Source organism: Podarcis erhardii (genome assembly GCF_964252035.2).
Source record: "Podarcis erhardii genome assembly, chromosome: 1".
Classification (NCBI taxonomy): domain Eukaryota; kingdom Metazoa; phylum Chordata; class Lepidosauria; order Squamata; family Lacertidae; genus Podarcis; species Podarcis erhardii.
The window spans coordinates 45945873-45969817 of record NC_138497.1 but is presented as its reverse complement, the minus strand read 5'-3'; the positions used below and the strand labels follow the sequence as shown (position 1 = coordinate 45969817).

Sequence of the window (23945 nt, the reverse complement as noted above, 5' to 3'; positions counted from 1 at the left end):
ATTTTTGGTGGTGTGCTGACACTGTGTAATTCTTTATTTATATGCTGCTTGATGGTAGAAAACAAAGAAACTCAAAGCAGTTTAATTATTTAAGCCTTGCTGGCAAATTTGATTTGCAAAGACAGATGACAGTGATATGATAAAATATGCTCTGTAACCCATCATCCCTGTCCAAGCTGGCTGGGACTGGTGAGAGGTAGAGTCCAACAAATCCAGAGGGCCAGTGGTTCCCTGCGCCCACACTGTACTTCTGTAGTACAGTGGTACCTCATGTTACATACGCTTCAGGTTACAGACTCCACTAACCCAGAAATAGTGCTTCAGGTTAAGAACTTTGCTTCAGGATGAGAACAGAAATCATGCTCCGGCAGTGCAGCAGCAGCAGGAAGCCCCACTAGCTTAAGTGGTGCTTCAGGTTAAGAACAGTTTCAGGTTAAGTACGGACCTCCAGAACAAATTAAGTACTTAACCTGAGGTACCACTGTACTGCCTACATAAAGCAGCAATACATCTGAAGGTTTTACCTTTTTTGAATAAAATAGAAAATGAAATACAAACAACAATTGTTACTGCTTCCCTCGCAGGCCCGCCATCTCATTGAAGAGCAAAATGTAATCTCTGTCATAACAGAGACACTGCTTGAAGAGCTCCCCAAATATCTGGATAAAAATGGCAAATTCAACTTCCAGGATTACAGCCAAGAGAAAATGGGTCGAGTATATGCAGTCATATATGACCTCAAGTAAGTGTTCTTGTTTGTGGAGATGAGTACGTGCTTCATTTGGCAATAATATTTGTTTTATCCTACCTAGCTCTTTACATGTTGCAAAAAAGTGTTTGTGTCTGGGATAAGCATTGCAAAACATGCCACATTAGAACTGAATCATATTGTGGATATGCAACTACAACCTTAGGCAAATGAATCAAAATGAAACATTGCCTGGTCAGACGTTGCCTCCTATGTGTCTCAACCGAAATTTAGAATCATGGTCAGAAATTAGATTGGCCGTTTTGTCATTCTGGAACCAATTACTGGCACAATTCACTGGCAGTGGAGAATAATAATTTATGTGTCTGTCATTACCACCATCAGGGCATACTTCCTTACTATATGTTGCAAACTGATCAATATCTATTAAAAAAACCAATCTATCTCTTGTGTTGTGTTTTATGTCACCCTTTTCTGGGTAGACCTAGTGGAGACACAGTTGTGCAAGAGGATATCAGTGATCAAGGTCAGCTTGTTCTTCCACATTTCAGCCAGGCTGTCACTATTTCCAAGAGAGAGAAATCATAGAATCATAGGCTTCTAGAGTTGGAAGGGATTCTGAGGGTCATCTAGTCCAACCCCCTACAATGCAGGAATCTCAGCGCACAGTCCCCCATCCAGTTTGAATCCATCCTGGACCCTGCTTAGCTTTGCAAATGTGTTAGCCATTTTCTTGCTGCACCAATGGTTATTTCCTCAAAGGACTTTCAAAATCTTTCCCAGCCACATACGATTCTAGCCCCATACCCCAACTTAAAGCCTGCTTTGTCTAGAAAAGACTTCTGAAATTCAACTTTTTTTGCAACAGATATATTTTAATCAGTAAGCCTACAGTGTGGACAGACAAACTGCGAGAGCAGTTTTTGGAAGGGTTCCGTTCTTTCCTGAAGATTCTTATTTGCATGCAGGTACAGTATATAATATATACATCTCTAATTTGCTATTTGCTATATATATATGGCTACTGTATTATGAACCTGCCCATATGCCCAATACAATATTAATGTGCTGTCCTAATATGATTCATAAGCGCTCTTCTCAGATGTTTTAAAGAAAATCAGTTTCTTTCAGGTGAGTATGAATTAACTTTATTCAGCAGAGCTCTGGATTTTACAAACACAATTACATATGTATATAATTTGGGATGCTATTAAAACACACACCATAACTGCTTAGAGTTTACCTGTTGATTAATCAGTAAATAAACCTTATTAATTAATTATCCACACTGTAGAAATATAAATGGCCTTGTTTTAGTTGGCGCTTACTTCTGTTTGCTTAGAATCATGGTTTGAACATCTGTCTGATACAAGACTCGGTTTAGTCACATACTGTTTGGGGCGGGGATTTCATTCCAGGGCATGGAGGAAATAAAAAGGCAAGTTGGTCAGCACATTGAGGTGGATCCAGATTGGGAAGCAGCCATTGTCATCCAGATGCAACTGAAGATTATTCTCCTGATGTTTCAGGAGTGGTGTGCCTGCGACGTAAGCCTGTTTCAATAAAATTGCAGCATTATCTGTAGAAACAAATACTTGTTTATGGAGCAGACTCAAATCTTTGGAGGTGCCTTGTGAGCATACCACTCCCCATGACCTTGACAAGCCTGGTGCTTCAACTTTAACCCATGAATCTTTTTTTACCTTGAACTCTTAAAAGTTTACATATCAAAATTTTGCTACGATAATTTCAATTGATACTTACTCGGCAGGATCTGTGGAAGTATTTGTATTTAGCAAAAAATAAAATAAAATGAAAGATTTCCCTCCTAATTGAAGCTGGATGCGATACAGTTGGCCCATCCCATACACAAGGGTTTGGTTCTGAGGGGGTCTCCTCCTGCAAGGTGGAGGGTGTTTACCAGGCTGTGGAAAGGTCATAGGAGGTCTGGTAAGCAAGGCGGACCTTCCATACCAGCCTCTGGGACGCTTCCAGAGCCCTCGCATCTCATTTCCAGAGGCTGGCAAGGAGGGTGCCACCTTGCTTGCTGGACATTGGGAAGGTGGCTCTGGGAGCATCCCAGAGGCTGGTAAGCATGGAAAACCCACTGGGTGTGCAGGGGGGGATAATAAATGGGGGCAGGAAATGGTGGGTTTCCCCCGTTCATTTATTTATTTACCTATCAACCACCAACCCCACTGGCCCACTGTATATGATAAACAACACAGAATAGTGAGAAGATAGAGATTTCGGATTTGGCTGATGATCTGAATCTTTGCTAAGCTTGTTGTTTCAAAATTGTTTTGAGAGTCTCCTACTTATTTTCACAATCCTCTATATAGAAAGCTGAAAAGTGGCTTCTGGAGATGCAGATCATTCATAAAGCTATGGAGTTGAAAACATATAGTTAGGCAGCAAAGTATCTGAAAGTCATCTAGAAAAGACTGTTCTGTTTTTATATTTACGTGTGGTTGACCAGAATTGTGACAGAAAAAATGACTAGAAAGCTGTTCCTAAGAGATGCAACTGAACAATCCATATTTTCACAGCATGATTAGTAACCAATTTTCTTAGGAATTGGGTTTATTTTAAACATATAGCAATGCACAATTCCATTGCCGCTGATCAAAAATGAAACGCATGACCCATATTAAAACATAAAAATGCACAGTTAAATTGAAGTAGAAAAAATAAGGCTGTATATTTAAATATAATTATAAAAATATTGTCCATTCTAGGAAGCACTGTTGGTGACTGCTTACAAGGAATGCCATGCAACAGTATTGAGATGTAGTGCAAGTAATTATTCATGGGACAAGACAGTGATTCATTTATGTGGCCATACTTTGGAAAGCAAGCGCTTCAGGGTGTCTGCAGATCCTGTCAGCATACATCTACCATTGTCCAGGATGCTTGCTGGTGAGTGTCCTGTGCTTGTAGCTTATGAGAATTGCAGTCAGTTCCTGCTCACATTTTGAGAAGCATTCTGAACCTGGAGGTTGTTTTTAACTATCATGGATAACAATAGCTACTGTAAGATCTCTCCTGCGTGAATTTTTCAAATCATCTTTACAATCTAAGCTCATAACACCATTTTGAATTCCTGTTCTTGTAAAGGAAAAAAAATTATTTTGCTGTTCTGAATCTACTTGCCAGTCAGTTTGATTGGGTGACTGGCTTCTAATACAGCAGAGAGCAGAAAGTATCTCTTCACAGCATGTATAAATTTATTAGGGCTTGGTGCATATGGCATAGTAAGCCAAACTATGACTTACCTGGACTGTGAAAATGTGTAGGCTCCCAGAGAGGATCTTGCAGCTGCTTAGTTCCTCCTGAGTCCATTTTCTCCCACACTTCACTGAGCTAAGCCAAAGTTGGACTTCGTATGCTCTCTGAAACTTGGCTTGTGATTAAGCTCTCTGGCCAATGTTGGTTCTTGGCTACAGATCGTAGTTAGTGAGGGGAGAGCTTAATTATAAGCCTGTATTTAGACAACAAGCATACAAATGCATCTTGTAATTTACAAATTGATACAAACATTACTTTTAATGTATTTCCTAGGTCTGCACATACAGTTGAGCAAAACAAATGTAATCTCCAGACTCCAAGAATTCATAACATCTGTAAGTATCTCCACTGGATACTCAATAGTATTTGAAAGTTCAGCCGGTTATGAGAGAAATTGTGGTGTAGTGGTTAACTTGTTGGGTCTCCCTGATCCAGTTCCAGGCTCAGTTCCCTATCCAGTGATGAAGATCACTAAGTGAGCTTCAGCCAGCCCAGCCATTCCCTCTAAACCCAACTTTCCTCAAAAAGTTATTCTGAGGATAAAATGGGAAGGGGAAGAACCAGGTATGGCGTCTTGAGTTCCATAGAAAGAAGGTGGGATATAAATGTAGCAGAGAACTAATAAAGATACAAATAAGCTCTTAATTGCAGGAGATCTTAAACTGCAGTACCCTGCTGTGGGTAGTTATTGGCTGCTAAATATAAATAATTATTCTGCAAAAAAAATTGATGCTGTTTACCATCAATTTTTTTTTTAAAATAATTTTTATTGGGTTTTTACATTTTATAACAACAAACACACACACAAAGACAAAAACACACACATACAATTTCATACCCTAATTTTCTTTACCCACTTTCGTTGACTTCCCCCCACCCCCTCCTCTTACATCCCAGTTCCAATAATTAATTCAGCAAGTTCTTACCTAACGTCTTAAACATATTCATATTACTTTTAAAAATTTAATTCTTTTTGTTTATCTATATTCAACTTATCCAATTCTCTTATAATCATTAATTTCTTTTTTTTTTTAAGGTCGATCTAACTTCCCTTCCACAAATTTTCCCTTTATTATATTAATTATAGGTCACATTGACCAAATAAAACAAATCATAACATTTTATAATTCTATTCTCTCTCCCCCCCCGCCCCGGTTTCTGTCCCTTCCCAAACAAATGTCCAAAAAACAAACAAAAAATAGTTCTTAGCCCGGATTCCTCACGTCCGAGGCGTCTGATTCTCTGTCAGCCCCTCTCTGCCAAGTATATTGGTAGTCCTCTTTGTTGATCCTAAGACCCCGAAGGAGTTCAGTCAGAGTCACATCATATTTTCTTTCATCCAGAATGTTAAGAAGTGTTTGCTGCGAAGGATCATCTACTTTTCCATACTCAAGAGGAAAGTCCCAATCATGTTGCTTTATTCTTTTTAGTTTTAATATTCCAAGTACTCCAGGGACTTCCCTCTTCTTCTTTCTCATCTTTCGCAGGTTTGTAATCCAAAGGTCTTCTTGCTCATACTCTAACAGTGTAGATTCCTGGTTGATATTTTCCACTTGTAGTGTCTGCACTCCTTCTTTCTTCTCTGCCAATTCCAAAAGCATCTCTTCCTGCTCAGTTGCAGAGTTTTTGTCATACGTCTCCTTTGTGCATTCAGCAGAGTTGTTTGTTTCAGAATTCAAGGTCATAAATACTTTGCTCAAAGCCATACTCTGCTCTTGCAGGATTCCCACGAGAAAGAACATTTTTTCTATCTCCGCCAGTAATTTTCCCTCTGCAGCCATTGTAATGTCACTAATTCCCCCTAGGGGGCTTTCAGTTATTTAGTAGTCCTTTTCCAGTAATCTGTTACTTTGTTATAATCACTACTTTGTTTCCAATCGCCTCAGTTCAAATGTATCACCTTTAATTCAAAGAGTTGTTAAATAACAAAATTCTTTACTTTGTCCGCCCGTTTGACAGCTTCTTTGACAGCTGTCAAACTCCTTTCACTTCTTCCTCCGGCACCCAAACAGGACACTCCCGGGTTTTGGGGTGGATTACACACAAAGTTCCAAAGTTCCTCCCTTTCTCTCCAGCACAAAATCTTCTTCTATCAAATTTGTGAAAAACTTTTAAATCATCAAAACAGTATTCATTCCGCCTTAATTCTCCGTTCCTTGCTTTAAATCATCTATAAGTAGAGGGGGTGCGGACTTCCCTTTAACACATCCCCCGGTCGTGCCGAATTCAAAGGATAAAATTTTTTTAAAGTCCAAATTCCACTACTCACGGGTCCTTTGTTATCCAGTCCAAATTTTGGGAAGAAAGTCAGCGCTCTCCGGCCATGGCTTGCGGCTTCGCTCTACTGAAGTAGCGGTCTACTCTCAGCACCACGCCACTCTCCGTACCCTCTCCGTAGCCTTTAAAAAGGCTCTTCGTGGGTCGGGGAGGGCGCTTAAGGTGCCCACCGAGTCACCAAGTCCGCAGGCTTCCGCGCCTGCGGTTTCTGAGGGTCCCCGTGTCGCCGGCACGGCAAGACCCATCTTCAGCAGAGCCGATTCCCTCCGGAGCTCGGAGGGAATCCGCCATTAGCCGTTCGCGCTAACCCGGAAGTCGCTGTTTACCATCAATAATTGACAACACAGAATCATTAGTCATTTTCCTTAAGGAAGGATATAGGTCTGTAGTGGCTGAACACTGAATGAATACTGACTTGACCTGGCTGAAACTACACAGTACAGTGTTAGAGCCTAGCATAATAAAGTGCAATTTAATTCTGCCTCTAACCTTTTGTTGTATTTTTCTTTTAACGATAGCAAAGAAAACCCCGCCCCGCTTTTTTACTAACTTATCTGTAGTAATTGATTTCCTTGTGCAAATGCTGGTTGTTTTAACACAATCAATTTTTTAATAAACCTTTAGGAAGAATTCCAGGTGCAGATGTTGGTGGAATATCCTTTGCGTTGTCTAGTATTGGTTGCTCAGGTTGCTGCCGAAATGTGGAGAAGGAACGGGCTGTCTCTGATAAGCCAGGTACCAAACCAAATTTCACTACAAATATATTCTCGCATGTAGTGATATATATCCCACAGAGGCTAAGTTGCCAGTATACCGTATTTTTCGCTCTATTGGACGCACTGGACGCACCTAGTTTTTAGAGGGGGAAATCAAGAAAAAAAATATTATCCCCCCCCCCAACCCCAAAGAGCAACGGACAGGCTGCGCGCTTCCTCTTTAGCCTTGAGCAGCATCTTTAGCCTTGCACAACGGGTTGGATCGTGCCCACTGTCCACCGGTGCTTGACTAGATGACTCCTGGGGTTCCCTTCCAACCCTGCAATTCTGTGACCTCGGGTAGGAAGGTGTAGTGTTTTGTTGAATTGAATGCCTATGCCAAAGAGGACGGCTTTGTATATGAAGCTTTATATACGTTTTATTTTCTTTCAGATGTTTTATTATCAAGATGTTAAATGTCGAGAAGAAATGTATGATAAGGATATAATTTTCCTTCAGGTGAGTATGTTTGCAATTTCTCTGGTCTAATAGTAACAGTGTGTTGTTTGTTGCCTAAATTCTCTGTTCTCTAATGCTATTGAATGTGTATATTTCTGATAGATTGGGGCATCACTTATGGATCCAAACAGTTTCCTCTTGCTTGTACTCCAGCGATATGAACTGCTTGATGCCTTTAAGAGAATTGTGCCAACCAAAGACCAGGTACAGAGCTATATGCCGTTAATTTTTACCCTTGAAATCATAAGCATGTGGAAACCCACTGTTTCTATCTCCTTCAATGAAATTGCAATATTTTGCTAAAAACAGTGATTTCCACTGAAGAGACTTTCTTAAATCACATAGACTTTCTGTACCATAAATTATTGCAGCTTTACAACTTAAAAATGGAATTTATCCCATCCCTTCTCTTTGATTCTCTTCTTTAGATTATTTCCATCCAGCGTGTAGGCTTAATTTTCTGACATGAGTGCTGGTGGGGGAACTTTTAAATACTGGGTGGAATTCAGTTGCTGCCCTTGTGGTCATGGAAGGACCTTTGACCCAACTGATGCATTCACACTAACAGGAGGGGGATTCTTGGCAGTTTGCCCTTTCTACTGCTTCCCTGCTCTGTAGGTTTCCCTAACACTCTGGAGCTGATTTTTGGGTGGCAGTTGGGGCTGCAGGGGGAAGCAGGAATTGGCAAAAATTGCCTCTCCACTTGTCCTGTTTGCAGAAACATGTGGCGCATCAAAAGCCCTTCTGTGAATTCACGGGCACCAACTAGTTTCCACCCTCTATTTTTCCAGTTATTTTTCTGTTCATAAAGCTTTGGGTCAGCTTAATATGTTTTCAAGTGCTTCAGAAAACCTCAGGCTTCAGTATTTCACATAATTATATTTTCCAAGAACTTCATTTGTGCTTTCTTGAAATATTACAGGATTTGAATAAGCAGTGTAACACATTAATAGAAGAGATGCTTCAAGTTCTTATCTACGTGGTGGGTAAGGAAAATTGCTTTTTTAGAAAAGATGGAGGTTGTTTAGAATATGTAATAGGTTCTCCAATAATGGAAACTTTAATATCTGAAACTATCACACTTAACACAAGTGTGTTAGGTGGCATATTAATTACATATCTAATCTGGGTTAATTATGAGCCACCTTTTAATATTGTCCCTTTTCCCCCCTTCTTCCACCATCAGCTGGTTCTTTAGGCCCTTAAAAAGGTTCATTTCCTTTGCAAACATATGTAGATTTACCTTCAGCTATTCAGTGTGGTTATGTATCTCCAAGGAATAGCCTAGCTGTGATGTGTGCACAGGCAGTTCATTGAATAGTCTGCACATGCCATTGTGAAAAGTGCCTGAAGGAAGACAATGGCAGACAGAGCATTTGTATAGTGAATGAAAAGTATTTTCTTTCAATAAAACCTGAAAATCATGTGTACAGATACGATTGTGGTTAGGTGGGGTGCACTGTACTAAATGCCTCTTTGGGTAATACATTTTTTATAATGATCCAGTGCTGGGGTTTCAAAACTAGCTTGGACAGAAGGCAGTTATCCATCTGTAATTAGAGCAAAATCAAGAAGGAATGGAAGTAAAATTAACCGTGGGACTATTAAAAGCAAAAGGAAATAGAGAGAAGACTGAAAAAATGCAAAACAAACAAACAAAAACCCAAACCAAAATAAAAGCAGCTGGCTCATTATCAATCTAAGGGATAGGCTGTGCTTTGGAAGGGGCTTTTGAAGACTCCATATGTGAAAAAGGTGATTTGGCCCATGAGGGTTCGTGGAGAAAACTATCTGTCCTACTGACTTAGATCCAGTTCCCCACCCATGGGATAGGACATAGAACAAGGGTGGGGAACCTCCAGCCCATGGACCAAATGCTTCCAGGCATCTTTGTCTTATCCTCAGGCTTCTCTCCATGCCATGATCATTGGCTCTGCTCCCAAGTGCTTTTCCTGGCTGAAATGTGTTCTTGCTGTGATGATATATTTTGCTTGCTTGGATGGAGAGAGGGTTGGTGTGTGTGCATATGTGCGTGTATGTATGTATGTGTAGGAGCCCTCAGATATTGTATGACTGTAACCTCACTTTAGTATTCTCGGCCTTCTTATCTAACCTACAATATATTCAGCCCTGCCCATGCATCCCCTTGCAGCGCTCCATGCCACTTTCAAGGAATTTTTAGTCTAGGAACCATCATCATTACAGTATGATCTCTTGCATGCATGAAAATGTATTCCACTGTATATATGTGAGATTACTTTCTTCTTCTTTTTGCTTCCAGGGGAAAGATATGTGCCAGGAGTCAGTAATGTGACAAAAGATGACGTTACTATGCGGGAAATTATTCATCTGCTTTGCATTGAACCAATGGCTCACAGTGCTATCGCAAAATCTTTGCCCAAGGATGTGAGTGATTTCTCCCTTTGATTTCTATTAATCTAGGAAGGTTCACAGATTGCTTTACCACAGAACTCTTTAGGGGCGTATATGATAAAATTATCAATGAAACACAGCTCAAGTTCCTCCTGTACTTGATGTTTCCTCTGTCTTGTGTTCCTCTTTCAGCAGAAATGTTTAACATCCTTTTCTTAGACAATCCAGACTCCTTGTAGCACAAGTACACCCACACCCCATTCTATACACAGAACTTCTTTAATATTACTGTGATTGCAAAAACAAGCAAACATGCACACTAGGAGCTCCATGTGTCCATGTCATTTTGGATAAAGCAGCTTAAAAGTACATGATTATATTTTAACTGTTTGCTAAGACACAGTGGCCTTCATAATAACATTTCGATTTTGAAAATTTTGATTGTTTTTAGTAACAATCTGCTTCACAGCTCCCCATGCCCTTGCTCTCGTTTGAATTGTTGCTGCATTAATAGCATGGTGATAAATGCCTACATTCAGTCTTATCTGGGTGTCTGTAGATGTTTATCGGCTACTGATTCTTGGGTAGCTTGATTTGCTTTTAATTTACTGTTTTTCACCACATATATTTTGTTCTTACTACTTTACCATATCATATGTTTTTAACAGGAAAACAATGAGACTGGTTTGGAGAAGGTCATCCACAAAGTGGCCATATTCAAGTAAGCTCTTGTTTCTTTTAAATCAGTAGTTAAAGCATAGTGATAGCATATTAATAATTAATTAATTAAAATTGTATACCGCCCTTCATCTGAAGATCACAGGACAGTTCACAACAGAAAAATACAAAATGAGAACACAAAATGCATACAGTGGTACCTTGGTTCCTGAAAGGCTTAGTTGACGAACAAATCGGCTTCCAAACGCCGCAAACCTGGAAGTAAGTGTTCTGGTTTGCGAACGTTTTTCGGAAGCCGAACATGTGTTTTGGCTGTCAGCATTGTTTCTGGGGCCATTCAGCCAATCAGAAGCCGTGCCTTGGTTTGTGAACGTTTTGGAAGTCGAACAGACTTCCAGAATGGATTGATTTCAAGAACCAAGGTACCACTGTACTAAAACAAAAACAAACCCAATAGTCCTCTTCCCACAAACACATTTGAAAGGCATAGAATGTTAATCAGCCAAATGCCTGGCTGAAGAGGAACATTCTCATGTGTTTGCCACACATAAAGAAGCCAGACTTTTGAAATATATATGCTTTCAGAGTTTTACAGAAAGAATAAAAACTGTGTTGAAGCAGTGATCCATTTACTCAGATTTCCAAAGCATTCGCTATGTTTCAGTAGTGGTTTTTCATGTTTGTTTACCTTGAGAGGGAAGGGTTTTACAAATCAGCTTGTCGAAGAACTGTGTGTCTGTGGAAGGAACTTGCATGTTGCAGAGGATTCTGTGGCCTGTTCAAAGGAACACCCTAAATTAAACTGGCTAGATGCCACTGTGCTGTTCTGTGCACACTCAGTTTGTCCTTCAAAATTCCTAACATGTCCTGTGGCTTTGAATTGTGAGGATATTCAGGATAGAGGCAGCATGCCTCTGAGTAATGGTTGCTGTTGCCCTCATTTCTTGCTTACTCATTTCTCTTAGGCATCTAGTTAGTCACTGTGGGAAGCAGGATGGTGGACAAGATGTAATAACAATAATAATAATAATAATAATTTATTTATACCCCACCCATCTGGCTGGGTTTCCCCAGCCACTCTGGACGGCTTCCAACAGAATATTAAAATACAATAGTCTATTAAACATTAAAAGCTTCCCTAAACAGGGCTGCCTTCAGATGTCCTCTAAAAGTCTGGTAGTTGTTTTTCTCTTTGACATTTGGTGGGAGGGCGTTCCACAGGGCAGGTACCACTACCAAGAAGGCCCTCTGCCTGGTTCCCTGTAACTTGGCTTCTCGTAGCAAGGGAACCGGCAGAAGGCCCTCGGCGCTGGACCTCAGTGTCTGGGCAGAACGATGGGGCTGGAACTGCTCCTTTAGGTATACTGGACCGAGGCCATTTAGGGCTTTAAAGGTCAGCACCAACACTTTGAATAGGCCCTTGGTTGGAGTCAGCAGGATTCTTTGTATGTTGTGTGTATGAAATGACTGTGTGTTCTCCTTAATGCTTTGCTGAAAATAATTGCATTGTTTGTATGCTTTTCAAATAAAGGAAACCAGGTGTATCAGGCCATGGAGTCTATGAACTGAAGGAAGAATGCCGCAGAGAGTACAATATATTCTTTTACCATTACACCAAAACACAGCGCAGCAAGGTAAGGAAATCATGATGTGACCCCCGCAACCTTCCCACCAAGTGGGGAAGTTACCATGTTGCTTGCATGCCTCTCGCAAACCTAGCTGTCTATGCCCCTTATGATCAAATCGCCTAGTGCTCAGAGGCCCCTGCCCCTTGGAGTATTATCCATAGTGCTCAACCCCTAGAGGACAGGAAGACAGACAGACCACTTTCCAAAATACATAGTAGATTGCAAGCCACTGTGGATAGCAGCCAATTATTAATGTGATTATATATTTTGAAGAAACAATGTTAACCTAGTCACCAGGAGTTTGCATATGGGGTCTCAAACCCAGGTTTCCTGTCCTTTTTAAAAAATGTGTTTTTACTTTGGTTGTAGGGCATCTGGGTACATTACAAAGCCCTGTGCTGGTGAGATCCCAGCCACCTACCATGTCAATTTGCATAGAGGGACTTGTTTTAGTTTTAATGTACATATGCAGCATTTCTTGCTAGTAGATTGTGGATGGAGCAGAGGGCTCAAGCCACATATAGTGTACTGTGCCTAGAAAATCCTGTTGGCATCCCATAGCTTAGAGATCCCTGATACCCAGAATTTGTTTTTCCCCCTCTGAAAGCCAGACTAAGTTTGCAACTATACATTTTTATGCATATTTATGTCATGGGCCTGTACCCTGAGTCTTTTAAGATGAGGGTATAAGTTGTGGAGGTAAGAAAAACCCTGCTTGACTCACGGGTCTCTTTTACTTATTTTTGTTTATTTCCCCCCTGTATCATTCTTGTTCAAGGAATAACTAATTGCATATATATTTCATTGCTTTAGATTAATTCATATTTATTGAGTCTAGATTGACTTTGATGTGCCACACGGATTCTCAGATTTCATGTTCTTCATATGTATTCTTTATCTAGAGTGCAGATGTCCTAATGTGTTCATTCATTACATAGTAGCATAAGGTATTTTTCCAAGTGAAAATTATACATTTACAGAACTTTGAAACAATGCTGCTAAAACCCCTTTTCTTTCTTTCTAGATAAGGGTCAGATTAAATTTAGTAAAGCATCTTTTTGGAATCCTATTGGCATCCTGTAGCTCAGCATAAAGGCTGACACTCAGAATTTCCTCACCCTTGCACTATTTCACTAATTTTGTTAGTCTAACATGTGAGTGAGCATCTGCCTGCCTGTACTGAAAAGAAAAAGATTTAGTTTATGCTCATAGATGGATAAAAAAAGGAAAGGGGAGCAATTGCTTTACTCCCAGTACCTCTTTAACAAGTGTGTGCTTTCAGGGATATGTGTGTGTGTCTCTTCTCTAGGTTCTCTTTTTTGTGCCTTCAGAGACTTCCTAGTACTTGATCATTAATTGCTTTTGATGGAATCTAATCTAAGCTCTTTGTCTATACATTCAGTCAAAAAACCTCATTGGTATTTTGAGATTAAACAAGTTGACTCTTCTTACAGGCTGAGCATATGGAAAAGAAAAGAAGAGTGCAAGAAAACAGAGATGAAGGTAAAAAGTTGGAACAATGAACGAAATAAGTGCAAGGAAGTGATGGTGAAGTGTGTGTGTTTTAAAATAAAAACAGCTTTGATCCAGAAATGATTCATCCTCATTCCTCGTAAAGATCAGAGAATGTAAACATATTACTGATTGCCAAGTCATTTATTTATTTGCAAACGTACAATATATGGTGACTTCCATTGAGAGAACTAATTGCACTTTGTGCCACTTTTGTGTGCTACTATTTTGATGAAGAAACTAATTACATCTGCTTTAGAGTTTGGGATCACCTATCCACTTTCGTCACAGTTAGGACTACTTCTTAAGATTGGCTTGGCTGTTGCTATAGATGCTGCGGTATTTGCAGTGCGCCCTAGGCTGTGAGATTGCATATAGATATTCTCCATCAGTACTAATGTCCCACTCCAGCATGGGGGAGGTGGATACCCTGCCTGCACTCTTGTTCACTGCTACAAATGTGGGTCAGAGCCATTTCTGTTTACCTTGTTTCACTTATTCATGCTTCAGCTTTTAAGCTATTGCTTGGTCCTTGTAGTTTTTCTTTACAAATATTGTGATTTGCATAGAGGAGCTGATGTGTAGTGCTACGTTAAACAATAACATACAAGTTTCCAGGAATGCCAATCAGTTACTCTAAGGTTATGCTGAAATGCCCTGTGAATTACAGTAGTACAAAACATTTTAAATCCAAAAAGGGTGTTATGCAATTGTTAAACAGTATCAGTGTGCTTAGGAAAATGCTGTTACTTTCTAGTTGGCATGTTCAGATGTAAACGTTTCCAACTGAGCAATTACATTTGGAGAGCCCATTGCTTAGTGCTAGAACACATGCTTTGCATCCATTAGGTCCCAGATTCAGTCCCCAAGCATTGCCACTTAGAGTTCTCTGAGTAGTTAAGTAGGGAACTTCTGCCTCAAACATTGGAGAGAGAGGCAATACTAAACCCAAAGTATATGTTCATATATCTGCTGCAGTTAGCTGAGAGTTCTACCAGAGCACTTTATAGGAGGACGTATATATGGCAGGACTTTATTTCATACAAGTATGATACATTAAAGTAGCATCCACTGCTTATAGCCAAATATGAACGTCTATGCTCCTTGCTTTCATAAGACTGCCGGGAAGTTATTAATGCAAGAGTATTTGTTTACTTTTTTTATAGCACTGCCACCGCCTCCTCCGCCTGAATTCAGCGCTGCTTTCAGAAATGTGGTGAACGTTCTGAATTCTGATGTCATGATGCATATTCTCAGAACTGTGTTGCAAAGAGCACTAGAGCTAGAAAGCCACTTGTGGACAGAAGCCATGATCCAGATGGTATGCTTGTCGACTGTATCTTCTGATATTTCTGCTTTGGGGTGTAGGTTGCTTTCGGAATGCTCTTCCCTAGAGCGCTGTGTTTCCCCCATGTATTTAAGGTACCTTTACCCTGTTCATCATGCCATTCCCAGGACATCTATTAGTGCCATAAAATGGTGAATATTGCAGGCTGCAGTTGCTTGGATTGAGCTGTGGGCGAATAGTCTAGCAAGTGAGTGAGGTGTAGAGGGAGAGGTTTTTTGGGTCAAGTGTGTGGGAAAGGTGGTTGGGAAAGGAGAGCAAAGAAGGGCAGCAAACCCTAGTAAATAAATAAAAAATAGTCTCTGCAGGACAGCTCAACAGCACCTCGATGATCGACAGTTCATTTGTCTGTTGCTGCAATTGTTGTTCCACCCAATTTTGCTTCTGGCCCTGCCCACTGCTGGCAAGTGGCCCCTGGAAAGGTTGCCTAGAAGGGAATGTGGCCATTTGGGCTGAAAAATGGTCCCCAGCCCTATGCTAACCAGAGGGTGTTTCATTCTAAGCAGCCTAGGTTTAGTACTTGTTTACATTTCTCTAGGTTCTTCACCTTCTTGCTTTGGGCCTACTTGAAGAAAAGCAGCAGTTAGAGAAGGTTCCAGAGGAAGAAGTGGCCTTTGACTTCTACCACAAAGCATCAAGTAAGTATGCCATCTTGTAAAACAAGAATCTTAATCTTAAAGTTATTTCTGAAGTGCAATGTGAACTCACCGACAGGCATTTGAAGCAGAATTGCTACCTTTGATCTTAGATATGAAAAGCCACCAAGAGTTTATTTCCAGCAGAAAAGTGCTTACTTAGAGAAATATTTTGAAATAAACACCATTTTAAAACAAGGAAGGAGAAAATTATTCAGTCTTAATTTGTCTACAGATACTACATTAATGCGGAGGAAATATATCTTACCAGGTTTAATCTGTAGCCACCACTTGAGATACCAGCTTGTGCTGAATTTCATTTGATGGTGAATACTTGTTCAAAAGAACTACAGTGTAAAATAATTGCTTGCAGTTATTACCTGCATGCTATAATGGAATCTATTATTTATTAAATTTATATACCGCCCTTCATCTGAAGATCCATAGTCAAACATTTGGATTATGTTACATTTGGTGAGAAACAATGAAACATAGAACCAAACACAATGCATTGATGCTGCTTTGTAGCTTGTTACCACCATCATTTTGTAAAGTAGTGAAAAGCGATAATTGACAAAGAAGTCATGCATCACCTGTGATATAAGGAGGTGTTGTAACAATAAAATGTCCCATGTCTAGTCTTTTAAGTCATTGTAATGATTAGTAAAAGGGAGAAATGATTATCTTTTACGAGAGAACATGTGTGGTTGTTTTTTTTTTAAAAAAAAATCTTCCATCTGTTTGCAAAGGAATGGGAAGCTCTGCTTTGAATGCAATGAACATACTAATGATTTTGGAAAAACTAAAAGGAATTCAACCTCTGGAATCGCAAAAAGACATGATCAACTGGGTATTACAGGTAAAAAAACACACTCCAAAATGTCCCGTGTTAAATAATAATAAAAAAAAGAACTTCTCACATTTACTCCACAGTGTTGCTGGTGCACAAAGTAATCTCTTTAAAAGATAGCATATACAGATAATGTTGTTACTATCAATGTTTGTTGCAGAAAACTCCTAATGAATTAATGCTTGTTTATTCATGTGATAGAACTGGCTGGTGGGAGGGGGATTTAAACAAAAACTAGCTTAGTGGAATAAGACAGTATCTCTGTTCTGGTTCAAATGAGATATGCAACAGTTGCTACTGAAATGTTGCTCTTTATTGGCAACCCCATAGTCGCCTTTGACTGGACTTAACCATCCAGGGGTCCTTTACCATTATCTTTACCTACATATTTACCAAAGCTTTCCTGGACTGTGACTCTTATTTTTTATTTTGTTTTGTGTACTACTTAGTTTTATTTGTGACATACTGTTTTGTTTTGTTTTCAGGAGATTTTAATGCACATTGCATTTTTATTGTTTTTATGTAAATACTTTAGATTTTTTTTATTATATAAGCAGTATACATTAATAATAAATACCACAGACAATAAATACCGCAGACATTTTTGAATAGCCTTTACAAAAAAAGTACATAATTGTTAAAGCCATTTTATAACTATGTATACTTTTTTGTACACTGAGCAGCACCATTTGTACACACCATTATTACCTGTAGTCTTTGTACAGACTGAATAGAGAAAAGTGAATAAAGGGATTTTTTTCCAAACATAAAGATGGCAACAATTGGTATTGATTGTGTTTAATATTGGTGCTGCTGCTAATGGGGTATATCTTGTCCAGCATGCTTTCTTTCATGGGGCAAACCATAATGTGGCTTGGAAATATAGAAATATCACAGTCTATTAGTATTGTAACTATTAAATCTCTGTTCCCAGATGTTTGACACAATAAAACGGCTGAGAGAGAAGTCATCTTTTCCCACAGCAGCTATTGCATCTGGGCCAGAATCTGCAAAAGCCAACGAGGTAACTATAAAATAGGAAAGAAATAATGTATTCACAAGAAGATTTGGCTGTTTCTACATTTGGAATTCTAGCCCCTGGGCTCACAGCTCCATGCATTTAAATGCAAGGTTAAATACTCCATTCTGATTAACAAAATTATATATTTTACAAGTGGGAACTGATTTGGAATGGCAGACTTCCTGGCTCCTTGATTTTTTTTTATCCCCCGATATTCCTTGCTGGCAGAACCCTCTGTAACCAATCTCTCTGGAGGCTATTCTTTCTGGGAAGCTGTTCCTAGCGGTCCCAGCCACAACTCTGTTGTACGTGAAGTTGTAATCTCTCTTGCCCTGAGAACAATCTGTAGACACTGGAACTTTAGGTTTAAGATGAAGGGCAGCATTATGGTGCCTGTGTCTAAAACCTATTATTAGCCCTGTACAGCATTGCACTGATAAGAAATTCTCATTACCTTTTGGGGGACAGAGTCTGTTCACAGGTTAGCTGTGAGAGGCTTGGGATATGGAGGTGGAGTAGTGTCACATTATTTTTTGTTAAGCAGAGTTTCACAAGTGCTAAGCAAACACCATTGTTACATTATTGGAAAGTGATTCTATTTTAAAGATTTATTCCAGTTCTTTTTTGTTAATAAATAGCTTGCCTGGGTGTTTTTTTTTGTTTGTTTTTTTGCTTTGCCGCTAAATAAGATGCAAAGAACTCAGGACAAGGAAAAGGCTGAGAGGAAGAGAAAGGCTGAAGCAGCCAGACTTCATCGCCAGAAGATCATGGCCCAGATGTCTGCTTTGCAGAAGAACTTCATTGAAACTCACAAGCTCTTATATGAAAATACTCAAGAAACACAGGGAAGGGATGTTATGGAAGAGGAGAGGTAGGAAAATAACAATTAGTAATAGATTTTGGAGTAGCTTTTGATAATATAAAATAATACAAAATTAGAAGTCATTGGACAATTTTATTGGCTCTCGTGGTGTTGGGATATAATCGACATCTATTCAGCATGTGGCTAAATATTGGTTGCAGTCCTGTTTTTCTGTGGAGGGTGAGGTAAAACTACAGTATTAATGTATAAATTTTAAATCATATGTGGTTTTATTTAAATGTAAATCGCAAATAATTGTTTGCTGACAGGAATGTGTTAGTTTGACTTTTGTTGTGTCTTTATAACAGCCCACCAATTATAGATTATACCAGAATTGCCTTGGGACCCAAGCAAGGGCCATCTGTTGCAGAAAAGGAAGTTCTGACATGTATTCTGTGTCAGGAAGAGCAGGAAGTGAGGTTAGAGTGTGCTGCCATGGTTTTATCTGCCTGTGTCCAGAGATCCACTGCCTTATCCCAACATAGAGGGAAAATGCTTGAACTTTCTGGGGGTATGTATCCTGTCTTCAAGTCACCTGCTTGCATAAGCAGTAATATTGCTTCGGGTTTCATTTTGTTAGCTCAAGTTACAGAACTGAAAGTCATATTACGAAACATTGATGTGAATAGTTTTAGAAGCCATCTCAAATGCAGTTGAGAAATCAACCATTTTATCCCTTCTAATTGAAAGAAAAATCCCCCAAACCTGAACTATATTGAATGTATGAGCAAAGCTCAAAATCTTATTTTAAGGTCGGTTTCTTAGTTGGTATTAATAAAGAAGGTAAAGAATTATTTCTTCAGTGTGTACTGTATAAGATGTACAAGATTTAAAAGATGCTCCTCTGGCAGAATTTTTGCTTGAATAGTCTTTGCAAAATCTTTCATTTGACACTAAATGATGTAATCATCCTTCATATCATTTTTTCCTCAATAGATAAAATAGATCCTCTCTTTATGGATCCTGACTTGTCATGTGGAACTCATACAGGAAGTTGTGGTCATGTGATGCATGCTGCCTGCTGGCAGAAGTAAGTAGATACATTTAGTAAACTTTATTATTATTTTTTGCTTTAGTTATAGTCAATTTTGAAACTATCTCTTCCAGCATATCTCAAGACATATTTAATGTCCAACAGATTCAAGTATCTCAGCAAAATAAATGAAACCAGGCTAGCATAAGTGTAATCAAAAGGCAAATATGGACAAAAATATTGGCTGTTTTGCCTGGGGCTGATGAGAGTTGTGGTCCAAAATATCTGGAGGGCACCAGGCTGGGGATATCACATTAACCTGGAGCTCTTGAAATTCTGCTTCCAGAACTGCCTATTGGGGCTTGATCCTGAGTTCTCTCTCTGCACTCTACTTCTTGTTATCTCCCACAATATCCCATAGTTAATTTACATGGTACAAAGTTTTGTATGATGGGTACAAAGTTCTGATCATTGTCCCTCTTTTTCGCTTATGCTCAACAACAAAGTTATAACAGTAAGCCAAGTGCGTAACAACAAAGGGTATCAAAACTCTGCTTTTCCTTGTTAACACTCAACACTAAAGACTTTCTTTTGGTTGTCTGTTTCAATATTGCAGGTACTTTGAAGCCATTCAGTTAAACTCTCGGCAGCGACATCATGTCGAACAAGTTTTTGACTTGGAGAATGGAGAATACCTCTGCCCACTTTGCAAATCTCTGTGCAACACTGTGATACCCATTCTTCCTTTGCAAACACACAAGATAAACAGGTAAGTTTAAACATTTAAATAGCCCATTAATTAATTTTGTATACCGCTCTATACCTGCAGATCTCAGGGCATTTCACAGGATAAAATCACAATATGAAAACACAAAATACATAATCAAAATAAAAACAAAAGGAACCTAATCACACACACACCCAACACATTTTTAAAGGCACTGGATGTCAATTTTAGTCTGATAGCAGTTTTCTCGTTGCATGTATGGGGAAAATACATGACGATGATGAAGGTGATGATGAATTACATTTCTATACCACCCTTCAACTGAGGATCACAAAGAAGTTTACAATATAAAAACACAAAAATGCATAGCATAGTAACAAACAAAAACAGTACCCTCCCTTGCAGTTTAAAAGGCCATAAATTGTTTAAATAGCCAAAGGCCTGTGAGAAGAGGAATATTTTTGCCTGGCATTGTAATGAAGGCACCAGGGGAGCCTCCCTGGAAGAGCATTCCATAAGTGAGGAGCCACCACAGAAAAGGCCCATTCTGTTATTTTACTTACCCATCAATTTTGAGTGTCTAGAAGAAGTTTTATAAAATGAAGTTATTCACATATGAACCAGACAACTAAATAGCTATTTAAATTCTCTTGTATAAGACACGAGCATCTCAGACTGGGCTCCAGGGGTTATATTTTTTGCTATACTTGTGAAAACTACAACTACCTTTTTGTATTGTCAGTGAGGATGCCGAGGTGGTGGTTCAGCTTCTATCTTTGAAAAAATGGATAGAGATTGTTATGGCCAGGATATCTGGTTACAACAAGAAAAACACTGAAGGTCTGTATATGTTACACTTAACATTTTTAAAATATTTTTAGGAGGTTGCCAAATCTTTATAAAACACTTTATTTTGCTATTGGTTACAGGTACCATTTTGAGGATCATTGCAATCCTATTGTCTGCCCTAAAAATAAGTAATTGAAATATCTTCGAAAGTTGTGCATCTCTAACAGAGTGTGGAAAGTTATGAATGCAAATTGAAGGGCTTATAATTCCATTGTTTTGTGTTGCTGGATAGCGCTGAAGTCTGGCACAGACTTTTATTGAATTTTTATTTAGGTATATACTAATCATGAAGTCATTTAAGATATAGGCTCCATTTTTCTTATATTAGGTTGGTTCCCCCAGCCCCACCTTAAAATGTTGTGTTCTGTTAGCTTTTTGACTGTTCTGCAAATGAACCTCACAGACTTAGACTGAAAATTGATATTCAAAGATTAATCCATTTGCATATTAATAGAGTCAGCTGCACATAGCACTTACCACCTATTGACATCTAATAGGTTGTTATGTAAGAATTATGTCTTAATCCATGGGTAGGCAAACTACGGCCCGGGGGCTGGATCCAGCCCAACCAGCTTCTAAATCCAGCCTGCGGATTTAGTTTTTACATGAGTAGAATGTGTCCTTTTATTTAAAATGCATCTCTGGGTTATTTGTGGGGCCTGCCTGGTGTTTTTACATGAGTAGAATGTGTCCTTTTATTTAAAATGCATCTCTGGGATATTTGTGGGGCATAGGAATTTGTTCATTCCCCCCCCCAAAAAAAAATATAGTCCGGCCCCCCACAAGGTCTGAGGGATAGTGGACCAACCCCCTGCTGAAAAAGTTTGCTGACCCCAATCTATCATTCATGATCTAAGAATTTTTACCATAGGAAGGACTGCTGCCCTTGCTTGCTCTGCCTGCCAACCCCTTTCCAAACCTCTCCTCCCTTTATACCTGAGCAACTCCCCCTCTCTTTATACCTCACACATCTCCTTGCCCATCCCTGTGTAGATCACCCCATTCCTTCTCCTCACAGCTCATCCCAAGCTCCACTCACTCCAGGCTTGACCCTGGCCCCTCCCTCTCTCCTCATGGCTTGTCCCAACATCCTGCCCCTTTTAAACGAGGGGGGAGACACTTCAGAGAGCACTTTGCCAAACCGCACTATGAAGCGTCACCTCCCCTCTGTTAAACAGCTTGCCTCGGCTGCCTGCCGCCCTGTCAGCACACAGGGTAGCTACGTGAACTGCACCATGACAACAGCCTTATGTTTTTAAGTATATAGGAGAAAATAAATAATTTTATTTTGTTTAGTTGAACTGCAGTCTGACATGAATTTATTTCTCTTTTTAAAAGATGGAAAACAGATTGCTCCATCTTTACGTGACATAGAAATGGAAGAGACTTCATCTGATTTCCATTCCATTCTTAGCTTTGGAGTAGATCCTTTGTAAGTGTTAAGAATCACATTTCCACTTTAGACTAATTTTTTTTTAAAAAAAAATCTGGAATCTATACAGTGGGCATTATTTTCTGCTTAGGGGAAAATAATATTTTCTTTAAAGTATCTACATTCTACAACATTTATATGGGCCATTATGATTATTATCTCTGATCAAGCAAACCTCTGCCAGAGTTTTATCTAATTATTGGTCACCGTTATCTGAGAATATAACTTGAAAACTTGTTTTTTTTTACCTAAGAGAAGTCTATAATAATGAGCAAAAGCTGAAAGATGATTTCCTGTTACCAGGAACTGCTGATTTAAATGCAACTGTGCAAATATTCTCATAATCAGTTCTTTGAACTTTGTCTAGCCTCACTTGTTCACAATCTGACATTCTCCTGGCTTCCTCCACAGAGTTAAGCATTCTAATAGTATCAAGGAGATGGTGGTTCTATTTGCCACTGCAATTTACAGAATTGGATTAAAAGTTGCACCCAATGAAACTGATCCACGCATTCCTATGATGACTTGGAGCACATGTGCATTTACTATCCAGTGTTTAGGTAAATCAAAAATAGAATTCCTTTCACAATTGGATTTCAGCTTTTATTATATTAGACATGAAAATAGCCAGGGTTTTAAACTTGAAAAAATAAGAAAGCTACTACAACGTAGTTTCTAAAATACTGTTACAGGGCAAATCCTATATAACATTACAAATAGTGTACAAAAATCAGACTTTTACAGTCCCCGTTATCAAGCTATCCCATTTAAAATTGACAGCAAAATGCTGGGGTCCCCAAAATGGCAAAAGGTTGGAATGCTTTGTTTGAATTTGAGGAAGTGTTTTCAAGATCTGCTTCTTGTACTTATTTGACTAATGCTATGGACATTTGACTACTTAACAAGTCACTTCAAAATCTATTTTAGTTGGGAATGCTCAATTCCCACAGACTGCAAAATGGCACAGTAGCAAATATTTTATTTGCTCTAGAATTGATATGAACACTGTGTTCAGACTTGGAAGCAAGCATACAGATGTGTGTGTGTTCCCTGAAATAGTAAAAATTAGACACTTTCATTCAAAGACCTTGCTCCAGTTTGTTACCTCTTTCCATAGATCAAAAGTTAATTAAAATGAACAGTAAGCTAAAAAGAGTTTGAAAGCCAAAACAAGCAGGTTCCTTAACTTATTGGAAAACTGAAATGCAAAACATTTTGACTGCTTGTAGAGTACATGACTCACTACCAGCTTTGTTTCTTTTTCAGAGAATCTTCTGGAAGACGAGGGCAAGCCTTTATTTGGTTCTCTGCAAAACCGTCAGGTAGGAACAATAAAGGATGTAATTGTCGTGACCGACTCTGGGGTTGCGGCGCTCATCTCGCTTTATTGGCCAAGGGAGCCGGCGTACAGCTTCTGGGTCATGTGGCCAGCATGACTAAGCTGCTTCTGGCGAACCAGAGCAGCGCACGGAAACGCCGTTTACCTTCCCGCCGGAGCGGTACCTATTTATCTACTCGCGCTTTGATGTGCTTTAGAACTGCTAGGTTGGCAGGAGCAGGGACCGAGGCAAT

At 39.3% G+C, this 23945-nt stretch overlaps 1 protein-coding gene across 2 annotated transcripts in view; it reads left to right on the top strand.

Moving 5' to 3' along the window:
* Positions 1-23945, top strand: part of UBR1 (ubiquitin protein ligase E3 component n-recognin 1) — a 58685-nt gene that overhangs the window by 19966 nt on the left and 14774 nt on the right. For both annotated transcript variants that reach the window (XM_081881011.1, XM_081881010.1), the window contains exons 12-36: positions 585-742; positions 1578-1677; positions 2128-2256; positions 3448-3628; positions 4271-4332; positions 6899-7009; positions 7423-7488; positions 7591-7692; positions 8411-8474; positions 9770-9894; positions 10530-10582; positions 12071-12173; positions 13622-13670; positions 14846-15000; positions 15563-15662; positions 16409-16518; positions 17444-17533; positions 18220-18401; positions 18701-18903; positions 19329-19422; positions 19982-20134; positions 20835-20932; positions 22280-22373; positions 22785-22933; positions 23640-23695. In XM_081881011.1, coding sequence (XP_081737137.1) covers positions 585-742; positions 1578-1677; positions 2128-2256; positions 3448-3628; positions 4271-4332; positions 6899-7009; positions 7423-7488; positions 7591-7692; positions 8411-8474; positions 9770-9894; positions 10530-10582; positions 12071-12173; positions 13622-13670; positions 14846-15000; positions 15563-15662; positions 16409-16518; positions 17444-17533; positions 18220-18401; positions 18701-18903; positions 19329-19422; positions 19982-20134; positions 20835-20932; positions 22280-22373; positions 22785-22933; positions 23640-23695 — 2787 coding nt within the window. The remainder of the gene's footprint in view (positions 1-584; positions 743-1577; positions 1678-2127; positions 2257-3447; positions 3629-4270; positions 4333-6898; positions 7010-7422; positions 7489-7590; positions 7693-8410; positions 8475-9769; positions 9895-10529; positions 10583-12070; positions 12174-13621; positions 13671-14845; positions 15001-15562; positions 15663-16408; positions 16519-17443; positions 17534-18219; positions 18402-18700; positions 18904-19328; positions 19423-19981; positions 20135-20834; positions 20933-22279; positions 22374-22784; positions 22934-23639; positions 23696-23945) is intronic.